Source organism: Rhodamnia argentea, chromosome 7, assembly GCF_020921035.1.
Source record: "Rhodamnia argentea isolate NSW1041297 chromosome 7, ASM2092103v1, whole genome shotgun sequence".
Lineage (NCBI taxonomy): Eukaryota > Viridiplantae > Streptophyta > Magnoliopsida > Myrtales > Myrtaceae > Rhodamnia > Rhodamnia argentea.
Genome location: NC_063156.1, coordinates 22,816,012 through 22,841,130, shown reverse-complemented (window position 1 = coordinate 22,841,130; position 25,119 = coordinate 22,816,012). Strand labels below are relative to the sequence as shown.

General features: G+C 40.8%; 5 protein-coding genes across 10 annotated transcripts; 1 reads left to right on the top strand and 4 right to left on the bottom strand.

Annotated features, from left to right (window-relative positions):
- Positions 1-525: 525 nt before the first annotated feature.
- On the top strand, positions 526-3,143 carry LOC115733636 (putative pentatricopeptide repeat-containing protein At1g64310). The gene is made up of 2 exons (XM_048281800.1): positions 526-2,045; positions 3,018-3,143. Exon 1 carries the CDS (start codon positions 565-567, stop codon positions 1,990-1,992), a length of 1,428 nt encoding a protein of 475 aa, XP_048137757.1. The 5' UTR covers positions 526-564; the 3' UTR covers positions 1,993-2,045; positions 3,018-3,143.
- Positions 3,144-3,744: 601 nt separating this feature from the next.
- Positions 3,745-7,144, bottom strand: LOC115732687 (phosphoserine phosphatase, chloroplastic). The gene is made up of 8 exons (XM_030663371.2): positions 6,916-7,144; positions 6,228-6,458; positions 5,889-6,021; positions 5,703-5,810; positions 5,015-5,108; positions 4,489-4,638; positions 4,357-4,410; positions 3,745-4,046 (listed from the first exon to the last, which is right to left on the bottom strand). The coding sequence occupies exons 2-8, from the start codon at positions 6,448-6,450 to the stop codon at positions 3,921-3,923; spliced, it is 888 nt and encodes a 295-aa protein (XP_030519231.1). The 5' UTR covers positions 6,451-6,458; positions 6,916-7,144; the 3' UTR covers positions 3,745-3,920.
- A 467-nt stretch (positions 7,145-7,611) lies between these two features.
- LOC115732898 (histone deacetylase 5) lies at positions 7,612-24,857 on the bottom strand. Of its 4 annotated transcripts, XM_048281792.1 has the most exons (15): positions 24,852-24,857; positions 14,925-15,127; positions 13,504-13,705; positions 12,606-12,752; positions 12,384-12,493; positions 11,964-12,175; positions 10,731-10,795; positions 10,335-10,505; positions 10,028-10,117; positions 9,001-9,106; positions 8,795-8,916; positions 8,510-8,703; positions 8,231-8,360; positions 8,040-8,104; positions 7,612-7,943 (listed from the first exon to the last, which is right to left on the bottom strand). In XM_048281792.1, the coding sequence occupies exons 2-15, from the start codon at positions 15,098-15,100 to the stop codon at positions 7,778-7,780; spliced, it is 1,956 nt and encodes a 651-aa protein (XP_048137749.1). In that variant the 5' UTR covers positions 15,101-15,127; positions 24,852-24,857; the 3' UTR covers positions 7,612-7,777. The 4 variants fall into 4 exon arrangements, with proteins under 4 accessions (XP_048137749.1, XP_048137752.1, XP_048137751.1 ...); XM_048281795.1 differs by lacking the exon at positions 24,852-24,857 and having other exon boundaries at positions 8,795-8,907; positions 14,925-15,207; XM_048281794.1 differs by lacking the exon at positions 24,852-24,857 and having other exon boundaries at positions 10,034-10,117; positions 14,925-15,207.
- Positions 17,181-19,931, bottom strand: LOC115734597 (protein CANDIDATE G-PROTEIN COUPLED RECEPTOR 2-like). The gene is made up of 6 exons (XM_030665430.2): positions 19,559-19,931; positions 19,182-19,373; positions 17,888-18,047; positions 17,708-17,810; positions 17,541-17,622; positions 17,181-17,435 (listed from the first exon to the last, which is right to left on the bottom strand). The coding sequence occupies exons 1-6, from the start codon at positions 19,862-19,864 to the stop codon at positions 17,358-17,360; spliced, it is 921 nt and encodes a 306-aa protein (XP_030521290.1). The 5' UTR covers positions 19,865-19,931; the 3' UTR covers positions 17,181-17,357.
- Positions 20,643-24,704, bottom strand: LOC115734596 (chaperone protein ClpB1). 3 transcript variants are annotated; one of them, XM_048281783.1, is made up of 8 exons: positions 24,551-24,660; positions 24,504-24,516; positions 22,899-24,064; positions 22,627-22,808; positions 21,906-22,528; positions 21,534-21,813; positions 21,257-21,454; positions 20,643-21,169 (listed from the first exon to the last, which is right to left on the bottom strand). In XM_048281783.1, exons 3-8 carry the CDS (start codon positions 24,046-24,048, stop codon positions 20,870-20,872), a joined length of 2,733 nt encoding a protein of 910 aa, XP_048137740.1. In that variant the 5' UTR covers positions 24,049-24,064; positions 24,504-24,516; positions 24,551-24,660; the 3' UTR covers positions 20,643-20,869. The 3 variants fall into 3 exon arrangements, with proteins under 3 accessions (XP_048137740.1, XP_030521289.1, XP_048137739.1); XM_030665429.2 differs by lacking the exon at positions 24,504-24,516 and having other exon boundaries at positions 21,257-21,449; positions 21,529-21,813; positions 24,539-24,704; XM_048281782.1 differs by lacking the exon at positions 24,504-24,516 and having other exon boundaries at positions 24,539-24,703.
- Positions 24,858-25,119: the final 262 nt, after the last annotated feature.

The following is a 25,119-nucleotide window of genomic DNA, read 5'->3' as shown; positions in this document are numbered from 1 at the left end:
ACAACGATCCACGCGACCACGAAAGTTGGTGACAAAGATTCCACTCCAATAGGCATAATTTCCTTGGAGCAAAAAAGCTATCGAGCTAATCTCCAAACATGGCAGCCCTGACTTGGTACGTAGCAGCAAGCGGCTCCAGCCAGTTTCGCTTCCAAGAGAGGGCATTGACAAGCATGTTTGTTTAGAATGATTTTCAGAAGTGCACATTAGAACCCCTGATAGAGCATAGAAATCAACTAGCCACTCGGGGAAGAGGGGTCGCAATCACAGATTGGACATGCTGAAACAGTGGAAATACGAAGCTAGAGAAGCAAAATATTCAAGTTCTTTTCATCTTCAAACTTTAAAATCAAGAAATCTGTAGAGTCAAGAAAAGGGGTCACAATGAGGCAAAAGGGCCATTCCTGTGTCTTAGTCCCCTAGGATTTGTCTAGGATTTTCTATCTTATTCTACCATTTTCTAGAATGTTTCTAAGGGCGGGCGAGTCAGTAATTTACCGTAGGTTTTGGAACATTCCTATTCGCGCTTACGCACGAGCTAACGACTTTGATGAAGCATTTTCAATGTTTGGGCGGATGCTTAGGAGTGAGATAAGACCAGATAATTTCACATATGCTTGCCTTATGCGGGCATGCTGTGACAAGGCTGATTTAGATAGACTGCAAATTGTACAAGGAGGTGCTGTTGTTTCTGGTTTAGGTTGGGAGACAATCTGCAGTAGTGCCCTTGTGACTGCTTATTCAAGTCTAGGCCATGTTGATGAAGCGAGTAAAGTGTTTTATGCTATGTCCGATTCTGATCAGGATTTGGTGATGTGGAATTCCATGATTTCTGGTTATGGGCATCTTCGTGTGTGGGATATGGGGTTGAAATTGTTTAATGAAATGAGAAGCCTGGGAAGGTTACCTGATGGGTATACTTTGGTTGGTTTGACTTCTGATTTGGCAGCTATGAGCTTGATAGGTGTCGGGCAAAGTGTACATGGACTTTGTTTGAAAAGTTGTCGAGATTCCGATGCTTATGTGGGTGCTGCTCTAGTCAGTATGTATGCGAGATGTGCATGCATGGATTCAGCATGTAAAGTTTTTGGAGGTTTGTCTCAGCCAGATTTAGTTGCCTGGTCCACTCTGGTAATGGGCTATTGCCAATGTGGAGACGGTGAAAAGGCGCATCCGGTTTTCAGAAATTTGATGATTGAGTGTAGGATGGTAGACCATGTCTTAATCTCCAGTGTGCTTGTGGCAACTGCGCAGTTAGCAAATGTAAGGCCTGGTAAAGAAATACACGGTTATGTTCTCCGTCATGGATTGGAATCCGATATTATGGTTTCGTCTGCCCTCATAGATATGTATTCAAAGTGTGGTTTCTTGGATGAGGGAATGCACATTTTTGAGCGTATGTCTGATAGGAATATCATTACATACAATTCCATCATTTTGGGTCTTGGGTTCCATGGACTAGCTTCCCAGGCATTTCAGTTATTTGAGGAAATACTTCGCATTGGAGTAAATCCTGATCAATGTACTTTCTCTGCTCTCCTTTGCGCTTGCTGTCATGCTGGCCTTATAGAAGACAGAAAGCGAATTTTCAGTAGAATGGAAGATGAGTTCTGCCTCCAACCTGGGACTGAGCATTACATTTACATGGTTAACCTTCTTGGCACTGCTGGAGAGCTGGAAGAAGCATTCAATTTCATTCAGTCCTTGCCACAACCAGTGGATCCTGGAGTCTGGGGTGCACTACTATCATGTTGTGAGATGTGTGGTAATTCCACAATGGCTGGTGTGGTAGCTCAGCAGCTCTTTCAGATGGAGCCAGAGAAGGGCGCCTACAGAGTGATGCTTTCGAAAACTTATGCTAGTGATGGAAGATGGTGTGATGTGAAGAAACTGAGAGATGAGATAATCGACGGGAGACTGAAAAGAATCCCTGGGCTGAGCTGGATTGGATGTTCTGGCAATCAGAGTGACAATAAATTGTTGACTTGTTAATCCTTTTACGACTGGAGCAACTAGAGGTTAAAATAGAGGGTGATCAGGGAGGTGTATGACTGTTATTATCTTTCTTGATGAATCTGGTAGTCGTACATCATTTTGAATTTGTAATCGGTATGGTATCATCTGCATACCTTTATGAGCAAATGTAATATTATCAGACGGGAGTCTGATAAATCTTTTCCACGGAACAAGATCCATAGTAATGCGCGCAGCTGCTTAAGATGTAGTTTGGATTTGGAACTTCCGATGAGTGTTTGACTGGTCCTGTTTCTGACTTGTAGAAAGAGAATTAGGAAATTGATTATGAATGATGGACAGATGCTTTTGCTTTCGGCTCTCATGTTCTTGTTTAGATTGGTATTCTGTAATTGAAGGCTTACTGAACTTATGCGGTGGAGATTGATGGTCATGTACCTGTTAATACGTTGCCTCTTACTCTCTTGATGGTGCGAAAAGATGTGTTCTTCTGATAAAGACTCAAGACTGATGCCAATGAATAGTATGGTTTATGAATAACCAAGTGACTCATAATTTTGCAAGGTCTGTGTCTGTTGGATGTGAAATTGACCTTCTTAGCTCAGCAAGCTTCATTTTAGCATTGTAACAGTTTAAAATAGCTTCTATTGCATCTTCCTGAGCACCAAGGTTGGATAGAATTTGTTACTTTCTCGGTAGGTTTTTTTTCAGTTATCGTATTAACTTCCTCCGGGAGTTGTTAATTTCTCAAAAGTTTCGTTTTAGATCGTATTAGTATATTCTGGAAAGTAAGACCTCACTCCATGCGGTTGTAATTTGTCCCTATTCCATGAGATATCCACGCTTTTGATGCATTGCTTGATTTTCAGTGGACAGTGCTTAGTTTTTAGTGGACAGATCATAGTCTAATGCATGCTTTTTATAGTTTTGTGGAGGCATACTAGCAATAGCACTTAACGGCTTGCTTGTTTCCTCTGAAAAAAAGTAAAAATATGCACTAAGTTGATAGCATCTTTAAAGCTGGTTTGAACCTTTTCTTGCAGAAACTGCTGCGAGCTGCTGGATTGTTTGCAGGGTCTATTTTCCTGATGCGGCAGTATGGCGACCTTATGGCCGTATGATGATCAAAGGAAGTCAATATGCATGCGGAATCATATCATATCCCGGATAAAATAGGATGAATTGATGTTTAGCTGAAGCTCGTCCTGTTGTCTCCATCTCACTAAGAATGTTGTTAGAAATGATGTTTAGCTTGTCTATTTTTATGATTGCGTTTGAACAATTTTTAGCTGTTGCAACTATTGGTCCCTACTGGTATCTTATTTGAATGAACAATTGGCCAGTACTTGGCCAGTACTCGGTAGCAGTTCGGTGGCTTGGTTGTTTGTTGTTTAAAAATTGAGTTTGAAGGGCGAAACGGGACTAAAGTAGACAATGTTCTCTGAGGGGCTTTGAATGCCACTCTTGCTCGACGTTCTCAGTGATTCCAGACATTGGATATGTTCAGTCGATTCACATTAGCAATAGAAGCAAGTCGGTTATCTTTGCAATTGCTATGGCAAATTAGACAGTGATACTTGTTCTTTGAATAGATTATTGCCATCATCAAACTTCCTAAGGGCTTATTAACATCTCATTCCAGGACAAAAGGATACCAATCTCAATCTCTCACTAATTTCGCAAGCATCAACATAACCAATCAATCGAACGAACATCTTTAGCGAGTGCAAAAACAATAGTGCAATAAAACAGAAAATGCAAAAATAAATGTTCTCAGGAAGAAATTGATATAGAATCACTTTTAACACCACTAGGTCGAGCTGACGAAAGAATGTTGAGAGTGATATTCTTACACTCTACATGATCTTCTCATATGGAGATATGTACATTTTATTGCAACGATCGGAAGAGGTATGATAGATGCGGACACATCACACGGGACAACTTTAGTTCAAGGAATCTATCAGATCCTTAAAATTGAACACCAGCCAATCAGCTTTAGCTGCCACAGCCTCTCGAAGTTGAACGCCTGCGTAGCATATAAACAAGTCTGCACCGCCTGGCTTACGGGCCTGTGAAAAGAATAAACAGAGACAAACTCTGAAAACAGGCATAATGTACATTGTAACTTCTGATTCAATGGCCAATCCACCAAAAAACAACCACCATTACAAATTTTTTTTCCTTCCATTTCATTCGGCGAGTTTCCCTCCCTATTTCAGTCACTGTTACAGTCCGATAGGATGAGACTACCAGTGCACAAGACAATACATGAAACTTAAGTAGTTCACCAAGTTCATTTGTTCAACATGGCAAACAGGAGAATGTCGTTGCTCGTTTCCTTGATATTTCTTAACCGAAGAAATGCATAGTGTCACTAACCTCAAGATCAGTTGCACCGTCCCCGATCATGACTAACGATTTGTACCCATGGGCCTGTCAAGAGAACTTCTGTTTGAGGTTTGCCAGTAGTAAGTCATACAATTAAACATACCCATTGCTATCAAAACCGACCTTCCTTATTTGTTGGACTGCAGTGGCCTTTCCACCGCTCCGAGAGGTAGGCTCATTGGCATCAAACCCCAAATACTCCCCAGAGCTTCCAAATAGCAGTTGATTGGCAAAAAGGTTTTCAGGAGGAATCCCAAGAATTGAGGCGACGGGCTGCAGAAGAATTGCTCGAAGAATCAGAAAATATATTTTTTTGCATATTTTGCTTCACTAGATAGGGCTGCCTTACAACACCGAAGAGACAAACACATCAAGCTGCACAAATTCGATAATCATAACCCATCACAAGACTGATGTCCAAATTAACATCGAACTCATAATATTATCACATGAAAGAGGTGATCTACCTCTCTTGATAGCCATTTAAGCCCTTAATCACAGCTCATAGCTCCCATTGCACATAGCATTTGACAGTGTTTGTTGCGACATAATAAGTGCAAGAGTGAAGAAAGACAGGGAGACAGACACCGAGTCAGCAAAAAATGAATAATTTTCCCTCAATAGGATTCAGCAGGCAGAAATACCATACATTGATCATCTGGCGAAATCCTCCAGAGATGAGATAAACATCTGTTTTATTGGCCTTCAGCTTCATGATTAACTCATTTATACCAGGAGAAATCCTGCCAATAGAAAGCCCAGTTCGGACTTCAATAGTAGTTCTAATGAAAAAAAAAAATACAAATTATCTGCACCAAAATATACACATTTGGCAAAACCTATTTCAAGATGCATCAAATCAACAACAGACCATTTTAATGACCAGAAAGTGAACTTCGGCCTAGCGATTGGCTATATATGGTGGGCACAAAATTCAAGAAGCACACTTGCTACTTTTAATTATATATACATGGCATACCGCTCGTTTCCCATAAAACATTCAGAGAAATTATTCAGATCTGGCTACAAATACAGTTCATTTACCATAACTTTAACAGTTTAATTCCAGATGTCTCAAAGTGCATATTGTCTTTGAGAATATGAAACCTACAGTTGTTTCCTCCCATACTATGACTCGGAAAACTGAAATTTCATTGTGGAAAGATCCATCTTATGGTCATTATGTCGACACATTTAGTCTTACATTATAGGTCAAACAAATACCACTAATGGCTGACAGAATCGGCAAACGTGAACAATCAACAAGTATATCTTCATGCACTTGACTTATAGAGATCTAGGTAGAAGCAATAAATCAAACAAAGTAGTTAACATACCCCGGGGGCCTTTTATTTAGGAAATCTTGAACTTGGGACAAGGAAGGGTTGAACAAAGATAATCTTGCAGCCAAGGCCTCCTCGAAAGGAACTGAACCACCCATTGCTCTGGAATATTTGGACAATGTAGAAATGACAGATATTCAAGTAGAAAATATAAAAGATGAACAACGATAACAAAATTACCTCGCAGTCCATTCTGCAACAGCTTTTCCAGCTCCACAGAACTCTGCAAGCTCATCGATGCCTTCATCAACGCACACAGTGCTATCCACATCAAAGCACACAGCATCGGCATTTCTCCAAAGGTCAAGAACTTCTGGACATACAACAGACAGTTCAGATCATCAAAAGAAACGAGTTAAGAGTTCACCTATGTACTCGACTCCCAGTTTAGACGCAACCGAGCAATTTCCTCTAATTCACTTTCTAAACAATGACTTAATAAACCAGATTAACAATAATTGCGCATCAACTCAAGTTCAACTGTAATTTCCGTAAATACCCCCATTCACTGTATAAAACCTTTTGATGGCAATGTGTTGTCAGAGTGACTCAATTTTGAGGCCTCCAGTGGATGAATGGACGCAGAAACCGAGTTGAATGACTTTGAGCTCATGGTCATCCACACTCGGTTTCTGTATGGAGTCTTCGCGTATCTCAAAGTCGATGTCCGAACAAGAGGCGACAGATGCCGACTTCCGTGGGTATAAACAGGCGTGCTTTGTACGCTCTTCAAACCTTCCATTAATATATCTGTTTCCAGCAGATCAAAGACGCGAATGAAATGGAACTCAAGCGCCAACATGGTGTCATTACTCCATCAAAGTAATTGGCTCCACGTAATCAGCCATTACACAACATACTTGAGCTCAAACCAACAAGCACGAGCAACCCTCTTAAAGCCAACCACATAACACACGAGCAAAATGCAAAATGTGAAAAATAAAGTAAGCGAATTTGGTAACCTTAAGCAAGAGACAGCGAAATGCGAATGACAAGGGCCCGAGTTTCACATTAAAAAGGCAACACTTGGCGACCGTCTGAACGAGAACCTTCGAGGGAAACGCAAGAGCAGGAGTGACACCTTGAATGGACGATCCAGAATGCTAAAGTTGAGATTTTTCTGTCATTTCCAAAGCTTTTTTCACCTCGACTCAACATCACAAAGCGCAGAGAATCAAAACACCGAGAGAAGAATGAGGAAACTCACTGATACAATTCCCGCCCGTTGATCGTTCGGCTTCAATGGGGGTCGAGTGCTTCCTTTGCTTTTGCTTTTTCCTTCGCTAGCGTTCTTGCTGTTGGATCTGCAATATTCGGATCTGCGTTAATTCTTGCGAGGTTGGTGTTGGGAGAAAGTGGGTGAAACCGGTTCGCTGTTGTTTTTTCCTTGCCCGATATTTTAAGGTTAGGAGGTCTTTCATTATTGGTTGGATTTGTTGCTTTTTTTTTTTTTTTTTGTTAGTGCTGTCCAAACTCCACACAGATTTTTTAATATTTGGTGAGTCCCCAATTAACATTAATTACTTTTTATTTAACGAATTAAGTTAGTGCCCATATATTATCTCTCATTTGTTGAGAGAGTGTGAAATAACAATAGTCTTTTTCTTGTCCGAAAATGATAATGATAATAGTTTAATAAAGGTAAGAATGGAGAAAATACCTTGATCACACCAAAGGATTTTTCAAATATAGATTTACCAAACACTCCTGCATTTTTTCAAAGCTCTTTTCGATAATAGTTACCAAACGGTGTAGCATTTCCCGAAACTCTTTTAGGCCAAAGACCTTTGCATTTATCCTAAAACTTTTCCTAAAAATCAAATCAAACGCATGAATTTTTTTTTTTGGTTAATAACATCGCTTCGGCCGGCGGCGAGATTATATACTAGAGAAACTAGCTTTATGAGATTATACACAAGCCTACCTTAGTCTCCTTTAATCACAAAGTGCTACCTAAGAGGCCAGAGTTTTGGTCTGGAGTCACTCTTGCTCCAGAGAATCTACCAAGGTTGCAAATGAAGGAGAAATATCCACGACAAGTGGGGGAGCAAGTGAATAATGTCTGCATTCTATAAGGGTTTTGTAGCAGCTTCCTTGATGTAGGATACGGCTTCCTCTTCCGAGAGCTGCCCTCCTTCTACCAAGCCTTTTACCAAAGTGTTGGCATAGTCTTCACTCGGAGCGTGCAAAGGAACCTTCCCTGACTTGAAGTTCTCAATATCCGACAAATCGCACCTGAATGAATCAGCAAGTCGGAACACGGAATTAATTCTATGGATCAAGAAATCTGTTTGGCAGATGGTCGAGGACAAAGGTAACTTATATACTTACGTCATTGTCAGTATAGGGATGTCTCGCTCCATTCCCAAGTAAACAACGTTATGGTACCAACCCTTCTGTGAACAGATCGACCAGCTTGACAATATTAGAGAACAGAATGTGATAACTGAAAAAGAACGAGATAAAGTCGAGGCTTTATTGGGTGCAAAAGATGGTACTTGGATGAGATCAAAAGGAAATACCTTGACAGCTTCCAAGTTGATGGATCCTTTTTCTTTAACACAGTCCAAAGATGTAAGATCAAACAAAGGAGAACTCATGTCATAACTGGAAATATTTTCCTGATGCAAGACATCATTGAACTGCTCTAACCTGATCAGAAAAAGATGAAAAGACAAAAGTTCATGGTTGTAGTATAACATAAATTTGTGAATTCTGTTATGACTCCACTCCATCCTTCAGAAGAGAGCATTCCCTTCAACAGAGAGAGTGAAGGAAAAACAAACATAAGAAAGACGCACGTTATCCTATACAGGCACATGTGCACGATATCCTTGTTCTTGCTTTCGGGATGAAGGAAAGCAACTCCTCCCAAACCCCATGTACGTGTGGATTCCCTGCCGAAGAATAATCGGTGAGGGAAGATCTTCCACAAAATCTCTTTAGGCGGCCTTTTGTCCATCGAGCCAGAACATAGCTTTTGCATGCCATCCACCTGAAATCAGTTCATAGGACCAAAGTGCAATCATCATGAATGTCATGAAACGGTTCTGAAGCTTGAAAAAGGCGATTTTAAAGTGCATTACCTGTCCACCTTCAATATAGCAGAGGAATCTAGGCTTCCACATATTTGATCCAAAGGTGGCATACCAGATGTCAATGTTTGACAGATCCGATCTCCAGGACACAGAAGCAGATTCTGCAAGAACTACATTTCGTTTGAAGATCATGATAATATTAATATAACTCGGAACTACTTTTTCACAATTCCATTCACAGCAAGTTTCTTTACCACGACGATCTTCGTCAACCCTGAGAGTTGAAAGAGGTCGAATCACCCCCTGCAGAAGCTCCTCAACATCTTCAGCTTCAGAGTCACAGCTTGAAATGAGAATTTTCTGGAACAACATGATGATTCCTTCAGTAATGGGGACCACGATATTGATATAAACAGAAAGGGAACATTTAACTTGCAAAACTCACTTCATACACCCTATAAAAGATAAATTAATACTGGGTTGTGACAGGATTCAGTCAGTAACATACTATAGCCCTGTTTGGTTCAGCATTTGGATTTGGCTAGTCCCTTGGCCAAATGCAAATGGCATTTGGTTCATTTTTTGGAAAACTTTGGAAAAATGCAATCGTATTTATAAAGGCCTCTAGCCCAAGTCAGGTCCGCAGGTACTTTGAAAAGTAGCATTCTCAGAATGCAAAATGACTACTTTTCCTTCCAACTTTGGCCTCGCTCAACTTCCATAATTCCGAGAATGTCCTCAAAACCCTACTTTGCCAGCGTAAGGCCTCATCTACTGGCGAACCAAATCGGCTACCGTCCAGCCTCACCTGAGGTTACCCGACCTTAGGTGAGGCCTGGGTCCCTCAACCCCAAGCGCCACCGTCTTGGGTCGTGGGTCTCGCGACCCCAAGTGCTTGAGGTCACGCCCCCTTGGGTGAGGTTGGCCAGCAGCTGATTTGGCTCGCCGGCGGCTAAGTTCTACAGGCTAATAGTTTGAGATTTATATATATATATATATATATTAATCAAAGTCCTATACAAAGTGTAGTTTTAGCAAAAGCCATTAGGTCAAAGTTGCTTCTCAATGTGTCCCTAATTCACCCTACCAAACATTATTTGCATTTTTCCAAAGACATTTCCCCAAAATCAAACCAAACAGGCCCTACATCTCTAGATTGAGAAGAATTATCTTCGAACAAAAATGCGAGGTGCAATCACCCTCTAGGAAACGTAAGTATTCCAGCATTCGGAATTCGAGGACATAAGAATACTCGCATAAAAGTAATCAAAAGCCAAGAACCTTTACCGGAATGGGTGCTTTTTGACTTATTAATTTGGTTGGCAATTCATCAGCAAGTACTGACCAGAAAGCTTTTAGTTCTTGACGAACCTGAGAAAGTTAGCTTGCCATTAGCACACTATCATTTGATTAATAATAAAATGCAGGTAAAATTGTGGTGAGACAAATTGCCAGACCACCCAGAAAATAAACATTTTACCGCTCGTATTACTCGCCATGTGGACTCAAAAGGATAGGCTTCGGTAGAACCAGTGACGGTTTTGTGGTGAGACAAATTGCCAGACCACCCAGAAAATAAACATTTTACCGCTCGTATTACTCGCCATGTGGACTCAAAAGGATAGGCTTCGGTAGAACCAGTGACGGTTTTCTCATCCAGCAAAACTTCCATGCATGCGAGGGCCGAATTTGAAATTGAGGTGAGGTTGTATCCTCCTTCTAATGCTAATACTATCTTACCTCGCGCAAAGTCCATTAACTGAAAAGAAACATCAACATGCTTAATGCCTTGTAGGGATTCAAAAAAGCCGATCAAATACTCTTTATGATGATAACGAGCCAACATGGAAAGAGGATTTCCTGAGGATAAATTCCTGTCGTACAGACTTGATTTACATATTCTTTGCAATATTTCAAACGTAAAATGCATAGAGACAGATTCCGGCTACCAAAAAAATTGACAGAAACTTATCTAGAAATTAACCTTCCTTAACAGCATGGCATATCCATATGGAGTGACACGACAACCTCCCAGAGGATCACCAACAGCTGTTATAAGCATTAAACTATTAATTAGTCACCGTCATACATACTACATAGAGGAAGTACAGGAATTGCACAAACAGAACAACAAAAGCAAAATCCGAGCCTGCTATTCCTTTTTATAGCTCAGATGCACTTTAACTAAAACATACCATTCAAAGGGATACCTTCCTAAAGCGGTTTCACAAAACTATCTTGTAATGGAATATCGTGAGTTTGGATTTGGTAAGAGTACTTCAGAATCTAATGCTAACCCTTTTAGGCATTAATCATGAAATTTAGATCCTTATCTTTCTTCAACAAGGATAAGTAAAAACACGATAGGGAAGTGAAAGCCCATGAGCATTGGATTCTGCTTTTCCCACACTCTATCTCACAACAATGTCCTCCCTCCCCCTTCTTTCTTTATTTTTTTGATAAGTAAAATGGATGGGTAGGCATGGCCAGTGCAGCTACAACCCCCTCTGATATTCACCTATTATGCACTAATCGTGCAGTAAAAGCTACGGATGTAGAATATGCGTAATCAACCTCAAATAGGCCTTAATAAACTCAGACAAGACATAAAGATAATCTCAAGAATTTATAATTCTTCCCTATCTATAATTCAGTTTCGGGTCCTATATGTTTTCATGTGAACGAAACAAGACAATAAATTTTCTTTTATCTAATCATCTTACAACGTGTTTACAAGAATTTGTTGCATGCTTTTCCTCCACGTAAGAGCCCAGCAAAATGTTCTGTGGACACAAATTAAGCAGGCATATTATCTTATTATCTAGTTTGATCTCTATGCTACATTCCTGTTGCACTGACCACATTCTGAACCAAATATCAGCTTCCACCTACTATGACTAGTTGTAATTTCTGCAACCCATGTAACTTCTATTAAATGCTACAATCTTTTATACTGTTATTTGATTCCTCCATGAAATTATAGTCAATAAAGAAAACCACTCATTCATGCATGTGTCAAAGAAACTATGTCACAAAGCCAAGCACATTACCAAAGCTGCCAGTGCATTAACATGAAGTGAGGGAAAAATTGTGCAAACACCAAACCTATAACTTAAACAAAAGTACGAAGCAAAACTGGAAAAAACATAGAAACTAAAAGAATGATGCCAATGACCCATCATATAAAAATTGCTAGTCAGATATATGATAAACCGACCTGCATCAAAACCTGCAGAAATTAGTATCATATCGGGATTAAATTGCTTAGCAACGGGGATGAGGATGTGGTCCCACACTGCTAGATAGTCTGCATCTCCACACCGACCATTCTCCCACGGGACATTTATATTATACCCTGCACCGGGACCTTCTCCAATCATTGTATAGTCACCATCGTCGTTGGATGGATAAAAATTCCCGAACTCATGCCTGAAATGTGAGCTTGATACCTTTCAGTTATGGATCAAATGTCAATTGTGAGATTACATCAGTGAGTTTCAAGTTTAAGTCATTAACCACGGGCTTGTATACAAGCTTAAGATTATAATGAGGAAAGAATTCACGAAAGGGGAAAAGAGATTTTAGGCTATTACTCCTAGACATAAGGACCACATAAAAGCTGCTGTAGTTTTTATACCTATGGACAGAGAAGAATAGAACTCGAGGATCTTTCCAGAATGTCTTCTGAGTACCATTACCATGGTGAACATCCCAGTCTACAATCAAGATTTTATTGATGCCCAATTCCTGCAAAAAATGAAATAAAATAAAATAAATAACATGGAAAGAGTAAAACTACATGAGGAGACATCTACTTAGACGGATAAAGTTAAACCATGACTAGGTAAGCAACACTCACTTTCTCGTTTAAAAGAAAATTTGTAGCAATAGCAACATTGTTGTAGAGACAAAATCCCATTGCTTCATCATGTTCAGCATGGTGTCCAGGAGGCCTTACAATAGCGAAAGCAGAGTCTAATTCTCCTTTGGCAACTCTTTTAGCAACCTATAGGAGTAAATATTTCGGTCAACCTTCACAATTGAAATATGCAATCACATGATCATGAAAGAAGAAGACATATTACTGTTGCAGATGGATGCAGCAATCTAGAATGCTTGTCCTTATGCAAAAGATTAGCTAGGCTACTCATTGATTTGCAAGAGAAAATTGCTGGACTTTCAGAAATTCCAATGAGTCTGCTGTCAAAAAATTCTGTAGGTATAACTCAAAAGAAACTTCTGCCAAGAAAATAGATCTCCCCATGATGAATAGCCTGGAAAGACATCAGGATTCAAGCAGTAAGAGGTTCAAAGCTAGAAAACAATTGACCATGACAAAAGATACTTCCGCAAACACGGGAGGACTCACTAGTTCTCCTTTGGTCAAGCAACAAACCCCGATAATTAGGCAGTAGAGGAAGACAATCTTTCATGATTTTCAGGAATAGGGCAATTACATATTCATGCCCCCTCTTACGTGATTAACAATAGAATCCATTGCTTTATGCTATTAGTACAGTGCATGTGCAAAAAGGTACTATATATAGCCAACTGTATATGCTCAGATAAATACCGTAAATTACAAAACTTATGCAATGGAGGTTCCTTCATGCATGCAAACGCATTGTAATCATTACAGTCAGTTTTATCCAATAATTCATACAGCAGTTCACAGGCTTTGCAGAAGCAGAAAATTGTAACCAACCACCTAAAAAAGGTAGCAATCAATAAGCATGCAGGTTTTTAAAATGGATTACCTCTATAACAGAACCAGCAGCAAGATAAGCAGCTTCTGAAGAACCTTCATTCAGGTATATCGAATTGAGATTTGAAGCTATTCTATTTCTGCGAGAATTATACTGTTGGGAACTTATGTTCCTAATCAAATCGACATGACTTTTGCCATGGACTGACAAAATATATTTATCTTCTGCTTCTTTGGCACTCAAAACCTCGCATCTGGATACGAAGAAGCAGTAAATCATACATTAAACGACAGAGCAATTGACTAATCTTTTATGACATACCACTTCGCTACACTGCAAAATTGTAAAATTCATCAATGGTTGCCGACTCTAGTTTATCATACAATCAAGGTGCTGAACTTTGATTCAACCCAATGCACTTTGTTTTTCATTGTAACAGATGCGCTTTGACTGGAAAGCTGCCTATTTTTCAGAGAAATGCTGATATGTCAGCACTGAATGCACATTGTGCCCATGTGTCTCTTAATGAACACTTCGCGAGAAATTTTTTCGAATTCTGGTCAATGTATCAATTCTAAGGAAATCAAAATTTAGAGAACCGGTGATTTAGATCGAAGTTAATTGACCCACATGGAATGCCCATTAAAGTTTAGTCTTCACTGGTAAAATTTACTAGTTGTACCCCACTATTGAGAAAATAGAAAGAACTTCAAGAACAAAGTGAGCACGAAACATGTAACGAGCCAATTATCATGTATTCTTGTACACATGAAAAGTCAAATCTGCCCGTTATATTAGTTCTTCAGTCAGCTCATTAAGTCTAGAAAAAAGAGAAAAAAAAATCAGAAGTAAATGTCAAAAACTGAAAGGGTCATTTAAAAATGCTAGTGTCTTTCCCATAATTGATACATCCAACACAAACCTAAATAATGCCACTGTATTCTTACATCTAAAGTTCAAAAAAGTATCTGAGCTTTGAAACGGTAGTCCTGTAAAACTGCACTTCCACATTGAACGGGTGGAGACTACTCCTAAACCATGCCATTTCTCCATCCAGTATATCGAGGATATTAAACGCTAACAGATAAAATGTTTCCTTCAAATCGATCGTCTTTACTCTACCAATTATAACAACTTTGACAGAAAATTCCCAATTCAAACAACCTTCTCCACTTAAATTCAGGACATTTCAGCAACTGCGTACACATCCACATTCTCTCAACAATCCATATAAACATTGATCACCTCACCAAACCGCAAGAACAAAGGAAAAAACAACCCTTTACGTCAGTTATCAAATTAATAGGAAAAAAAAAGGACTCTAAACACCTCATTGTGCACTGATCAAACACACTGCATCATTTAGCCTCCACCTCATATGCAATTGATAATGAAAATGAAATTTTGAACGCGATTAAGCCAAGAAATGCCGAGGAAACACCGATATGCGCATGTACGCGTAAAGTCGGGACCTTTGACTGATGCCGGCACTTTGGAGCTTGTTCCAGATGGCCCTGATGCGATTAGGGTTTTCAGGGTGAGGTTCATCGTCAGGTGTGTGATGCCTGCACATTCTCTCATCGTATAGTATCCCGACTCTTCGCAGACTCCGGCTCGTGCTGCGGCTCGCAGTCTCCACAGCTTCCATTGCTGTGCCCTCCCTCTCTCTCTCCCTCTCTCTCCGCGACTCGTCAAAGAGAGAAAGGAAGGAGAGAGAACAGAAACGAGCAAGTTCGAATGAAGATCGACAAAAGAAACGGGACTGCGTCAAAGATGGAGAGGAAGGTAAAAGGAAAAACTTTGACTGCGGAAATGCGACAATTCTCTATTTTGTCTATGTATGTTTCTTTCGTAACGGGCAACTGAAATGCTGCCACGTGGGCAGAGTCCAGCTGAGAGACTTTTGGTCCCTCGTCATTTTGAAAATGACTCCCGCCCCCATGCACTTCTCAGGACCTGCGATGTCTTAGTCCCTTAGGCAGCGTTTGGTCGTCGGGATTTCACGTCGGGATAGGATTGGATATGATAGGATAAGAAATCTAAGAATTTGACCATATCCTATCCATCATTTGGTGAACTACGGATTTAAAATCGGATATTCTCATATCCTATCATATCCTGCATTTGATGGAAACCGTATATCAATATAAATAACATATATGCCCTATGTGATGCTATGAAATATTCCGATCTTATTACTATATAAATAATGTTCTCATACAAAAAAAAAACTTGAAAATGTACACATTTTACTAGATTTTCAAACCTCTTTGCAAAAAAAATAAATAAAATGAAAATAGAAACAAATGAGACAAAAAAGTTAGCTTTTATATGACGAATAAGAGAAATCATATCCGACCTTATCCTCCCCCCTCCCTTAGGATTTTTTTATCCGGATTATATCCCCATATATCGGACATTATACTATCTGGGACACCTACCAAACACGGGATAGAATAAAACATATCATATCCCGAGTTTTATACGAACAACCAAACGCAAACTTAGGGTTTGTCTAGATTTTCTATCTTATTCTACCATTTTCTAGACTATTCCTCAGGGCGGGCGAGTCGGTAATTTGTCATAGGTTCCCAAACGTTCTTACTTAATGTCGGTAGTTAGGAAAACGGGAGGTGCGATCCAAACCGTTAGATGGAAATTAGATCTACGGTTGTAATTCAAGACTCCCTCCTATATAAAGGGGAGTCCTTCTTCCGATTTGATCATCCACAAATAAAACAACAAAGCTTCTTCCTAGAGTCTCTCCCTCTCTAACCCTTCTCTCTCTACGCAGGTAGCAAAACAATCCGATCCAGGTAGCAAAAGTCGTACAAAGGAAGCCCGAGTAAAAAGTCGTACAAAGGAAGCCCGAGTAGCCGCACGGGTTGATCACCAACTCCCGGCCCGTGACATCTCCCTCCTGTCCTATGTGTAGACCGTAGAGCCTTCATTCGTCTATCTCCATTGCCATCTTCAAATTTCCTCCATCCTATCCCCTCCATATGATCTCCCCGTACGACCTCGGCCAACTTGAGCCACTCGCAAATTCTTCACTCTTATCCACTCGCCAATTCCAACAATCACTTTTAGGGAAAAAAAAATTCGGAATCATTTATTTTTGCTAAATAAATGGAGCCCTATTATGTATTAATGTTCGTATAGTTCATTCAGCCAAACCGATCACGAAATTACCACACCGGTTTTTTCACACTATACTTTTGAACGGATGCATCAACTTGAATTTGTTGGATTTGGAGACATATGGACTAAATAAGAAGATGCATTTTTTTTTTTGAAAAATCGTCCAAAATATCCTAAACCTATTACACTTTTACCAATTCAAATCTAAATAATTTTATTTTACTAATTAAATCCTAAACATTTTCATATTTTACTAATTGAATCAATCTAGCAAATTTTGTTCGAATCACCGGCATTGACAATTTTTAATAATATTTTAAATAATAATTTCTCATTTTTTCCTTCTTTTCTTTTTTTCTTTTCAAAAGAAAATAAGGAAAAAAAAAAAAAGCAAAACCGCATCGTTTTATCAGTGACATAAAATGACCAACAACGAATGTGATCGGCAATGAATGGACTACTACGTCAAATAATTTAAGCAATACTTGATCAAAGAATTCATGATGAAACTATCATGCGATGACTTATCGCTGTTCTTCCATTCGATTTTTCCCAGCCATCAGCATTTAAGAACCTTTCAGGTCTTCTTTGGCAAAGAATTCATGATGAGACTTCAACACATATGAAGGAAAAAAAATTCTGCACACCTACATCTCAATTCCCTCTACAATTTTCGTGTCCCGTTCTCCTTTCCATTGTTCTTGCGCCTGAATAATGTACATTAATCTACAGTGTATACGTCTATGGAAATTCGAGCATCGCTATTAATCCCAATCAGCATCAAAGAACCCTGCATCCTTCATTTCCGAGTAGTATGCGTTGTCCAGAAGGAAATCTTCCTCCTGAAAGCATCAGATTTCAAAGTTCAAAAGTCGAAATCCGAACGGACAAACCACATATTAAGACGGAATAATAAAAGAACGTGACAAATGGTGATCGATAATCACCTTGAAAAAGTCGGCAAGAAAAATCACATAGAGAAAGGGGAGATAGAGCGCATGATAGCAGATCACTATCAAACTGAACAACCTGCATAAAGAGGAGAACTATTGATTTGTCTATGTATTTAGGAAAGGACAAAGCACTCAAAATGAAAGTATCAGCATAAACGTACCAAGTGCCAAAGCCAGCTCCAATTCCAGCAAGCATACAAGCTAGTAAAGCAATTGAATTGATGACAAACATCACAACGATGTATCTGTAGAATGCTGGTCTGGCTGCACAAAAAGTACTGAATGTCAGCTACCACCTTTTCATGGATTAGGGACGAAAGTGAGATGAGATTGGTACTTACGAGGCAACTCCTCGGCCCATTTTGAGAATCTTATGAACAACACAAAGGAATAAACTGCAGTGATAACTATTTCATGGATGCTCCACAATGCCCATTTAACTCTATGCGCACTTCCAACATCGAAGAACAGCGGCACCCGGAAGCCAAATACATAAACAACCTGTAAGAATTATACACAAAAAGAAGAGCTTAGATGATTGCTCAATGTGTTGAAAGTAACAGAGGCTAATCCAAGCACGTAAGCAAAATGCTTCAGCAGAGAAGCATAAATAGCCTGCTTTAGAGTAGCATGTGTTGTAAACAGCAGTAAAGAACATAGCAACTTTCACATATTGGGCCAAGTTACTTTCTTCACAATATATACAAAGAAAAACAAAAGTTCACTTCCATGAGCCTTTCATCTGAGACTTTTGACAAGAACTATGCTAGAAGAACTGTTAACACAATACTGAAAATGCAGGCCCAAGGCCTTTGAATCAGCTCAATCTGAATGTTTTGCTAACATATAAAAGGCCCACACTGACAGATCCACAGTATCAGTTTACAATATGGTCCGCCAACCGCTTCACTAAATTTAAATTCACTTGCAATCTTAGTCTTTTAATGATGCGGACAGAAAAGGTCATGTTTAGGGAATATCCAGATCTCAAATTGAAATGTCGACAGAAAACCTACAACCCATCAGCTATATTTCTATGTTAGTTGCACTTCGTCTACCCAAAGCGATTAATTCCAAATGAAATTTGTGGGGGAAATAGATGGAGAATTTGCTGCTTTCCACCATTGTGATTACGACGTTGACTTATTCACAGCCTGTCAGAAGTTTCGATTCTAACATACACCCGAACTGAAGTGTGCAAACCATAGACTAACTCAAATAGCGTCAGAAAACAAGAGAGCAGGCAAAGAAGAAACCTTCTATGTCCAATGCACATTGCACATTGCATTAGCGTCAGCAAATTGAGTACCGTATTCTAACTCCCCAGGCAGCCAAGCTCATGAAACATTGAGCTCAAAGAGAAGCCATTTAACAAAGCATATTGCTAAAGCACAATGCTGGAACAGTATGACTAACTAGGATCATTTTTCTCTTGACTATAGAGTCCCTAATCGCTTATCAGGACAAGTTGTCGACTGATCACTTAAACATAACCAGAAAACGGATTTCCCCATTTTGAGTACGACAAAAGTTACCAGCCTTAATTATCAAGACGTATAAATAACACGATCCACTGGAAACCCCAGCACCACAGATGAACATGCACACCTAGATTGCCATCGAAGAACTAAATACCTTCAGAAGAATATCGACACCAACAATGATCCCCGTGACCAGGAAAGTCCGTGACAAAGCTTCCAATCCGTTAGCATAATTTCCTTGTAGCAGAAAAGCTACCAAGCTGATCTCCATACACAGCAGCCCCGATTTGGTAAACAGCGATAAGATGTTCCAGCCAGTCTCGCTTCCAGGAGAGCATTGCCAAGCCTGTTTGTTTCAGAATAATATCAGAAGTGGAAATTAACAATAGCTCCCGTAGTGCACAAAAAAACGAACAGAAAGATAAAATCGCTTAGCAACGCTACCAATAAAGTCAGTGCAGCAAGAAGCGATATATCTACAACAACTACAGCTGAAACCAATCCGTCCAACAAATAGACAAAGAAGGGCACCTGAAGCGAGCACCAAGCGAGGTTGAGCAGGGAGACGACCCAGAGGAGGGCGTAATAGGATACCATAACATGAGACCGCCCATTGCACAGCTTCTTCAAGTTCTTCTTTGCATGGAACGCCAAAAAGAGCACGAACAGGACGGCGGGGACAACCAGGACGGCATCATAGAAGAAGCCGGGGCAGATAGGGCTGAAGTCGGGGGAAGTAGTGTTCTGATCTTGAGCTGTGGGGACGACGATGGGGACTGGCAAAGGCGGGGGCGACGGCGACGAAGAATTGCTGCTCTGGTCCAGAATCGATGGCATTTCGCGATCCGAGAGAATCCTGAGAGGTCGAATTTGAGAAGAAGCTGTCTCACGAGAATTGTCTATCCGATTAGGGTTTTTGCAGATAAGGCTGCGTCATTGTCGTCTATCATCTAGCGATTGTGCAATTGTCTCCCTCTCCCTCCTCTCTGATCTCTCTCGATCTATTTTTTTTTTTTTCTGTTTTTATATATTCACTAAAAATGGTAAACCTTGTCATGGCTCCTAAAATTTAATAAAAACATAATTAAATCTTAAAATTTATCAAATTAATATAATCGAAATTTTCCATTAATTCCATTCATTCTAGATCAGTAACACTCACCCAAATCTATATAATGGCCAGCTAAGGATCGCCGACTGTTTTTAATGATGGTAAGATAGCGGTGATCGGGGCTTATTTTTTAAACTCAATTTAAATAAAAATTATATTAACAATTAAATTTGAAACAAAAAAAAATTATTATTTAACCCGCGTCATCATTATGTCAAAAAGAGAAAATATTAATCTTTTTCATTATTTCAGTAAAAAAACTTGATTATACTAATTTAACAAATTTTATTACATCCAATTTTTGCGAATTTCATTTTCTTGACAAATTTTGAGACTCATGACAAAAATCTCTCTTTTTTTCTTTTACACATTTTTCCAGTTGTTTTCTTCCTGTTTATCTTGACAAATATTTAATTTACAACCACTTACGGAAGAAATTTGCTTCTGGGTCAATTTGGACTCATGTTTCAATACTTTTTATTAATAAGATCAATAAACAAGAAGAGAAGACTATTCATTATTTACGGAAGCAGTGGACTTAGCACTGGAATTCTCCAAGTTCTTCAAACATTACAAATCAGCGACCCCCAGCAGATTAACTAGTTCTACCAAAATCAAATTTAAGGGGTGGGGGTCACAATAAGCCAAAAGGCATTATTTCAGAACCAGCAAGATAAAGCTTTGCGGGACCATCTTGTATAGCCCTCTCAAAGAGTTTCAGAGCCTGCCATTCATTCATACATCTCATCATCATCCTCGATCTCTTCGATCTTCATCTTCTTCACTGCCTGCGCGGCATCACTTCTCGGAAGCACATTTGGAATTTCGATCAGCAGGTCAGACTTCTGCCCGGTGGCAGCATCCACGAAGCCTCCGTTCTTCTCCACGCGGTACACGAGATCTTGCCCGTTGGGCCCCGCATCGATGTAGACAGTCGAGTTCTCGTCTATCTCCTCCCTCACAAGCATTCTCGAGAGCTCGGTCACCACCTTCTTCTCGAGCCATCTTCGGATTGGCCGAGCACCGTAAACCTGTAATGGGAATGAGGCAAGTCAGCAATGTAGCGGATCCACAAAGTAAAGTAGAGAACCAGACACCTATATAGACTGAAAACCTACCGGATCATAACTCTCCGCTAGGGCAAAGTCCAAAGCTGCATCGGTGACAGCCAAAGCAATGCCTCTTTCAGCCAATCTACTTGCAACATCCTTCATTTGCAGTCTGGCCACCTTTCTCAGTTGTTCATGCGAGAGAGGATCAAACACTACAATCTCGTCGAGCCGGTTCAGTAACTCTGGCCTAAAGTGCTTCCTCACCTGTTCCATTAAAACGATATGTCAGCATTCTCATTACAACCCATGCAACAATTCACTCGAGTGGAAACTAATGCCTTACCTCCTGCATAACTCGATCACGGGCAACTTGCATCGAGCATTTGCCCATCAAGCCTGATAGAAGGTGCTCTGCTCCAAGGTTCGAGGTCATGATGATTACGGTATTCCTAAAGTCAACCGTCCGGCCTTGGCCATCAGTTAATCTGCCATCATCAAGAACCTGGAGTAGTGTATTGAAAACAGCAATGTGGGCTTTCTCCACTTCATCGAATAACACAACACTGTAAGGCCTCCTCCTCACAGCTTCGGTTAGTTGCCCACCTTCTTCATGTCCAACATAACTGTAAATTACAAATAGACAAGGATCAGATTTTGCCACAAACATTTGCAGAAGCATGTTATACAAAACGGAATCATAAAGTGAGATACTTACCCAGGAGGGGCGCCGATTAACCTTGACACAGAATGCTGCTCCATATATTCCGACATATCAATCCGAATTAGAAGATTTTCATCGTCAAAGAGCTGCTCAGCAAGGGCCTTGGCAAGCTCAGTCTTGCCAACACCGGTCGGACCCAAAAATAAGAATGAGCCAGTTGGTTGTTGCGGTCTTCCCAATCCAGCTCTTGACCTCAACACAGCCTCTGCAACAGCACTGACTGCTTGATCTTGCCCCACAACTCTATGATGCAGCCTCTCAGCCAGTCCAACTAACCTCTCTTTCTCGTTCTGGCCGAGCCTCGTGACAGGAACGCCAGTCCAGCGGCTCACAACCTCAGCTATATGGTCTGGTCCGACAGTCTCCGTCAACATTAAGTTCTCCTCGGTATTTCCTTCCACCTGTGCAATGGCTGCTTCCACCTCTTGAATTGCACCATATCGCAGGTCTGCAGCTCTAGCCAGATCATATCTTCTTTCAGCCTCTTGCAATGCAAACAATAGCTCCTCACGCTTCTGTTTAAGCCGCCTGATTTCATCAATCCTTTCTTTTTCCTTTCTGTACTTCATCATCAGTGGCTGAAGCTTATCCCTCAAGTCATCCAACTCTTTACGAACCTGCAAGTAAATGAGAAATGTGAGACAAATATTTCGTGGAAGATTTCCATAAGCAGTTTTAGCATAAGGAACTTTCACACCGGATTCTTCAAACTTACCTCAATAAGGCGAGCTTTACTAGCTTTATCCTTCTCTTTTTCTAATGCATGAAGTTCAATTTCTAGTTGTATTCTTTTCCGCTCGAGATTATCAATCTCTTCTGGCTGGCTGTCTAGTTGAACCCTCACATTTGCACAAGCTTCATCAACTAAATCAATCGCTTTGTCGGGCAGATGACGACCTGCATTGAAAAAAACCATAGATTGTCAGTTACCTTCGCAATATTCAGAGAACTTTGAAAAGTGCTAAATCGACTGAGTGAAAGACTTACCAGTTATGTATCTGCTGGACAGCTGTGCGGCAACAACAAGTGCCCGATCTTGAATTCGAACACCATGGTGCCCTTCATATCTCTCCTTCAATCCTCTCAAGATACTTATAGTATCGGGCACACTAGGTTCTGCCACATAGACTTGCTGGAACCTTCTTTCAAATGCAGCATCTTTCTCTACGTATTTCCTGTATTCCTCAAGAGTCGTGGCGCCAATACATCGCAGCTGTCCTCTGGCAAGCATGGGTTTAAACAAATTGGCCGCATCCATGGATCCTTCAGTACGCCCAGCACCAAGAACAAGGTGAATTTCATCAATAAACAATATCACTTTTCCTTCAGCCTCCTCAACCTCTTTCAAAACCGCCTTAAGTCGCTCCTCAAATTCTCCTCTATATTTCGCTCCAGCTACCAAAGCACCCATATCCAATGCAATAAGCCTGACATCCGCAAGGTTGCTAGGCACATCGCCTTTCACTATTCTCTGAGCCAGACCTTCCACAACAGCAGTTTTGCCCACACCAGGCTCTCCAATAAGAACTGGATTGTTCTTAGTCCTCCTTGACAGGATCCTTACGACCCTTCTTATCTCCTCATCCCGCCCAATAACTGGGTCAAGTTTACCGGCCTGCTCCACCAAATCCCTTCCATATGTCTTCAATGCTTGGAAGGTAGTGTCGCCGGAAGCACTCTCCACCTTCTTCCCTTCTTTCCCACGAAGCTTCTCAAGCTCCGATTTCACTCGTGCAGTAGCAACCCCAGCTTCCTTAAGTAGATCACCAATTTGTGAATCCTCAAGAAGGCCAATTATCAACTGATCAACAGCCAAGTGGCTGTCGCCACGGGACTTTTGGGCAGCTTGGGCACGCCTAATTGCTTTTATTAGGCTAGTGCTTGCAGGGATCTCATCAGGAGGCGGGCTCTGACAAGGAAGTTTCTTCAAGGCTTGGTTGAACACTCTCTCCGCCGCTTTTGCTGCTTCTTCACCCCCAACATTGCTGATGGCTTGGCTGAAAATTCCAGCTGGATCCGAGATTAGAGCCGCGGCAAGATGAAGCGGAGTAAATTGCGCATGACCGGCACTCATTGCCAGCTCATGGGCTCCGGCAAGAGCCTCATTTGTCTTGTGGGTGAACTTATCAGGATTCATAGTGCCTCTCCTTATACTGCACAGAGAGCAATTACAACTGTCAATCAATATAGAATACCATTCACCATCGCTACTCATGCAAGTACCATTCGCATTATGCAATCGGCAGTGTCGATGACTGACACCGGTCTCCCTCTCATAAAGTCGGTCTCCCTCTCATAAATTCTAGCAAACCATCTTAACCCAAAATCCCATTCCAATCATCATTACCAGAATTCTGTGTCTTAAGGACCTCATTGCGTGATTTGCTATCCAAAAACGCCAGACGCATAGACATCAATGTACATGCCACAAAACCTTACACAGCCCCAATCACGTAAAATCCTAAACAACGATTTCCGACACTAAGGAGAGATATCTGCACAGACGAAACGAAACAACTCCCAACACTTTCTGCCCACAAGAGACAACAAAATACGCACTCAAAACTCAGAACAACGTCCTCACGGTACAATCTCGAAAAAGGAACGGAGAGGAGAAGAAAACGCACCTCAACAAAAGGGAAAGATAAAAACTCGATCAGTAACCGCTCTCAGGCGCGAACCACGCACGATTCAAAGTGGAAAGCTTCAGCGAGTGGAGTTCACTTGGTCTGCACCCGAATGTCGATCTGCTTGCTTTTGAAATTCTGTTTGGTGAGATTTTCTAAGCGTCGTGTGAGTTGAGAGAAAACGAGAGGCTCTGAGCCTTTTTGTAAGCAGAAGAGAGACGAGAAGCGTCTGGAATCGAAGGGCCCAGGTGGCGCTGGAAACTACTAGATTCTCCTCCTTCTGCCTTCGCTTTCCACTTACACGTCGGACCACGCGCGACTCGCGCGAATCGGGACGGTTGCGCGATCGGGGGAATTGTTGTCGTTTTTCCAAATCGGGTCGCGGTCGGTGGAAGAGGCTTCTGGAGTCGCCTCGAACATGCGCCCCCACCCGCCGCCGATTGGAGCGTGACCGGCACGTTCCCAGCCGGGTATAGGATCGACTTGGGCTAAAAGGCGAATCACTTTCTTCTAACTCTTTTTTCGCATAAAATAGGCCTAATTCTCTAAAAAAAAAAAAAACCTTTACTCTAGGTTCAATT

Coding starts and splice junctions, on each gene's coding strand:
- LOC115733636 (XM_048281800.1), top strand. CDS start 565: ATGTTTGGGCGGATGCTTAGGAGTGAGATAAGACCAGATAATTTCACA.
- LOC115732687 (XM_030663371.2), bottom strand. CDS start 6,450: ATGGAAGGTTTGAAGAGCGTACAAAGCACGCCTGTTTATACCCACGGA. Junction 5,811..5,888: donor GTTGCAGAATGGACTGCGAG/GTAATTTTGTTA, acceptor CAAATATTCCAG/AGCAATGGGTGGTTCAGTTC. Junction 5,109..5,702: donor CTAAATAAAAGGCCCCCGGG/GTATGTTAACTA, acceptor TTCTATTGGCAG/GATTTCTCCTGGTATAAATG.
- LOC115732898 (XM_048281792.1), bottom strand. CDS start 15,100: ATGGAAGCTGTGGAGACTGCGAGCCGCAGCACGAGCCGGAGTCTGCGA. Junction 12,753..13,503: donor CTGCTGGTTCTGTTATAGAG/GTAATCCATTTT, acceptor TTACTCCTATAG/GTTGCTAAAAGAGTTGCCAA. Junction 12,176..12,383: donor CTATTCTTCTCTGTCCATAG/GTATAAAAACTA, acceptor CTCACATTTCAG/GCATGAGTTCGGGAATTTTT.
- LOC115734597 (XM_030665430.2), bottom strand. CDS start 19,864: ATGCCATCGATTCTGGACCAGAGCAGCAATTCTTCGTCGCCGTCGCCC. Junction 19,374..19,558: donor TCGCTTGGTGCTCGCTTCAG/GTGCCCTTCTTT, acceptor TGAAACAAACAG/GCTTGGCAATGCTCTCCTGG. Junction 17,811..17,887: donor ATGGGCCGAGGAGTTGCCTC/GTAAGTACCAAT, acceptor CTTTTTGTGCAG/CCAGACCAGCATTCTACAGA.
- LOC115734596 (XM_030665429.2), bottom strand. CDS start 24,048: ATGAATCCTGATAAGTTCACCCACAAGACAAATGAGGCTCTTGCCGGA. Junction 22,529..22,626: donor GTAAAGCTCGCCTTATTGAG/GTAAGTTTGAAG, acceptor ATTTACTTGCAG/GTTCGTAAAGAGTTGGATGA. Junction 21,814..21,905: donor TTAATCGGCGCCCCTCCTGG/GTAAGTATCTCA, acceptor TGTAATTTACAG/TTATGTTGGACATGAAGAAG.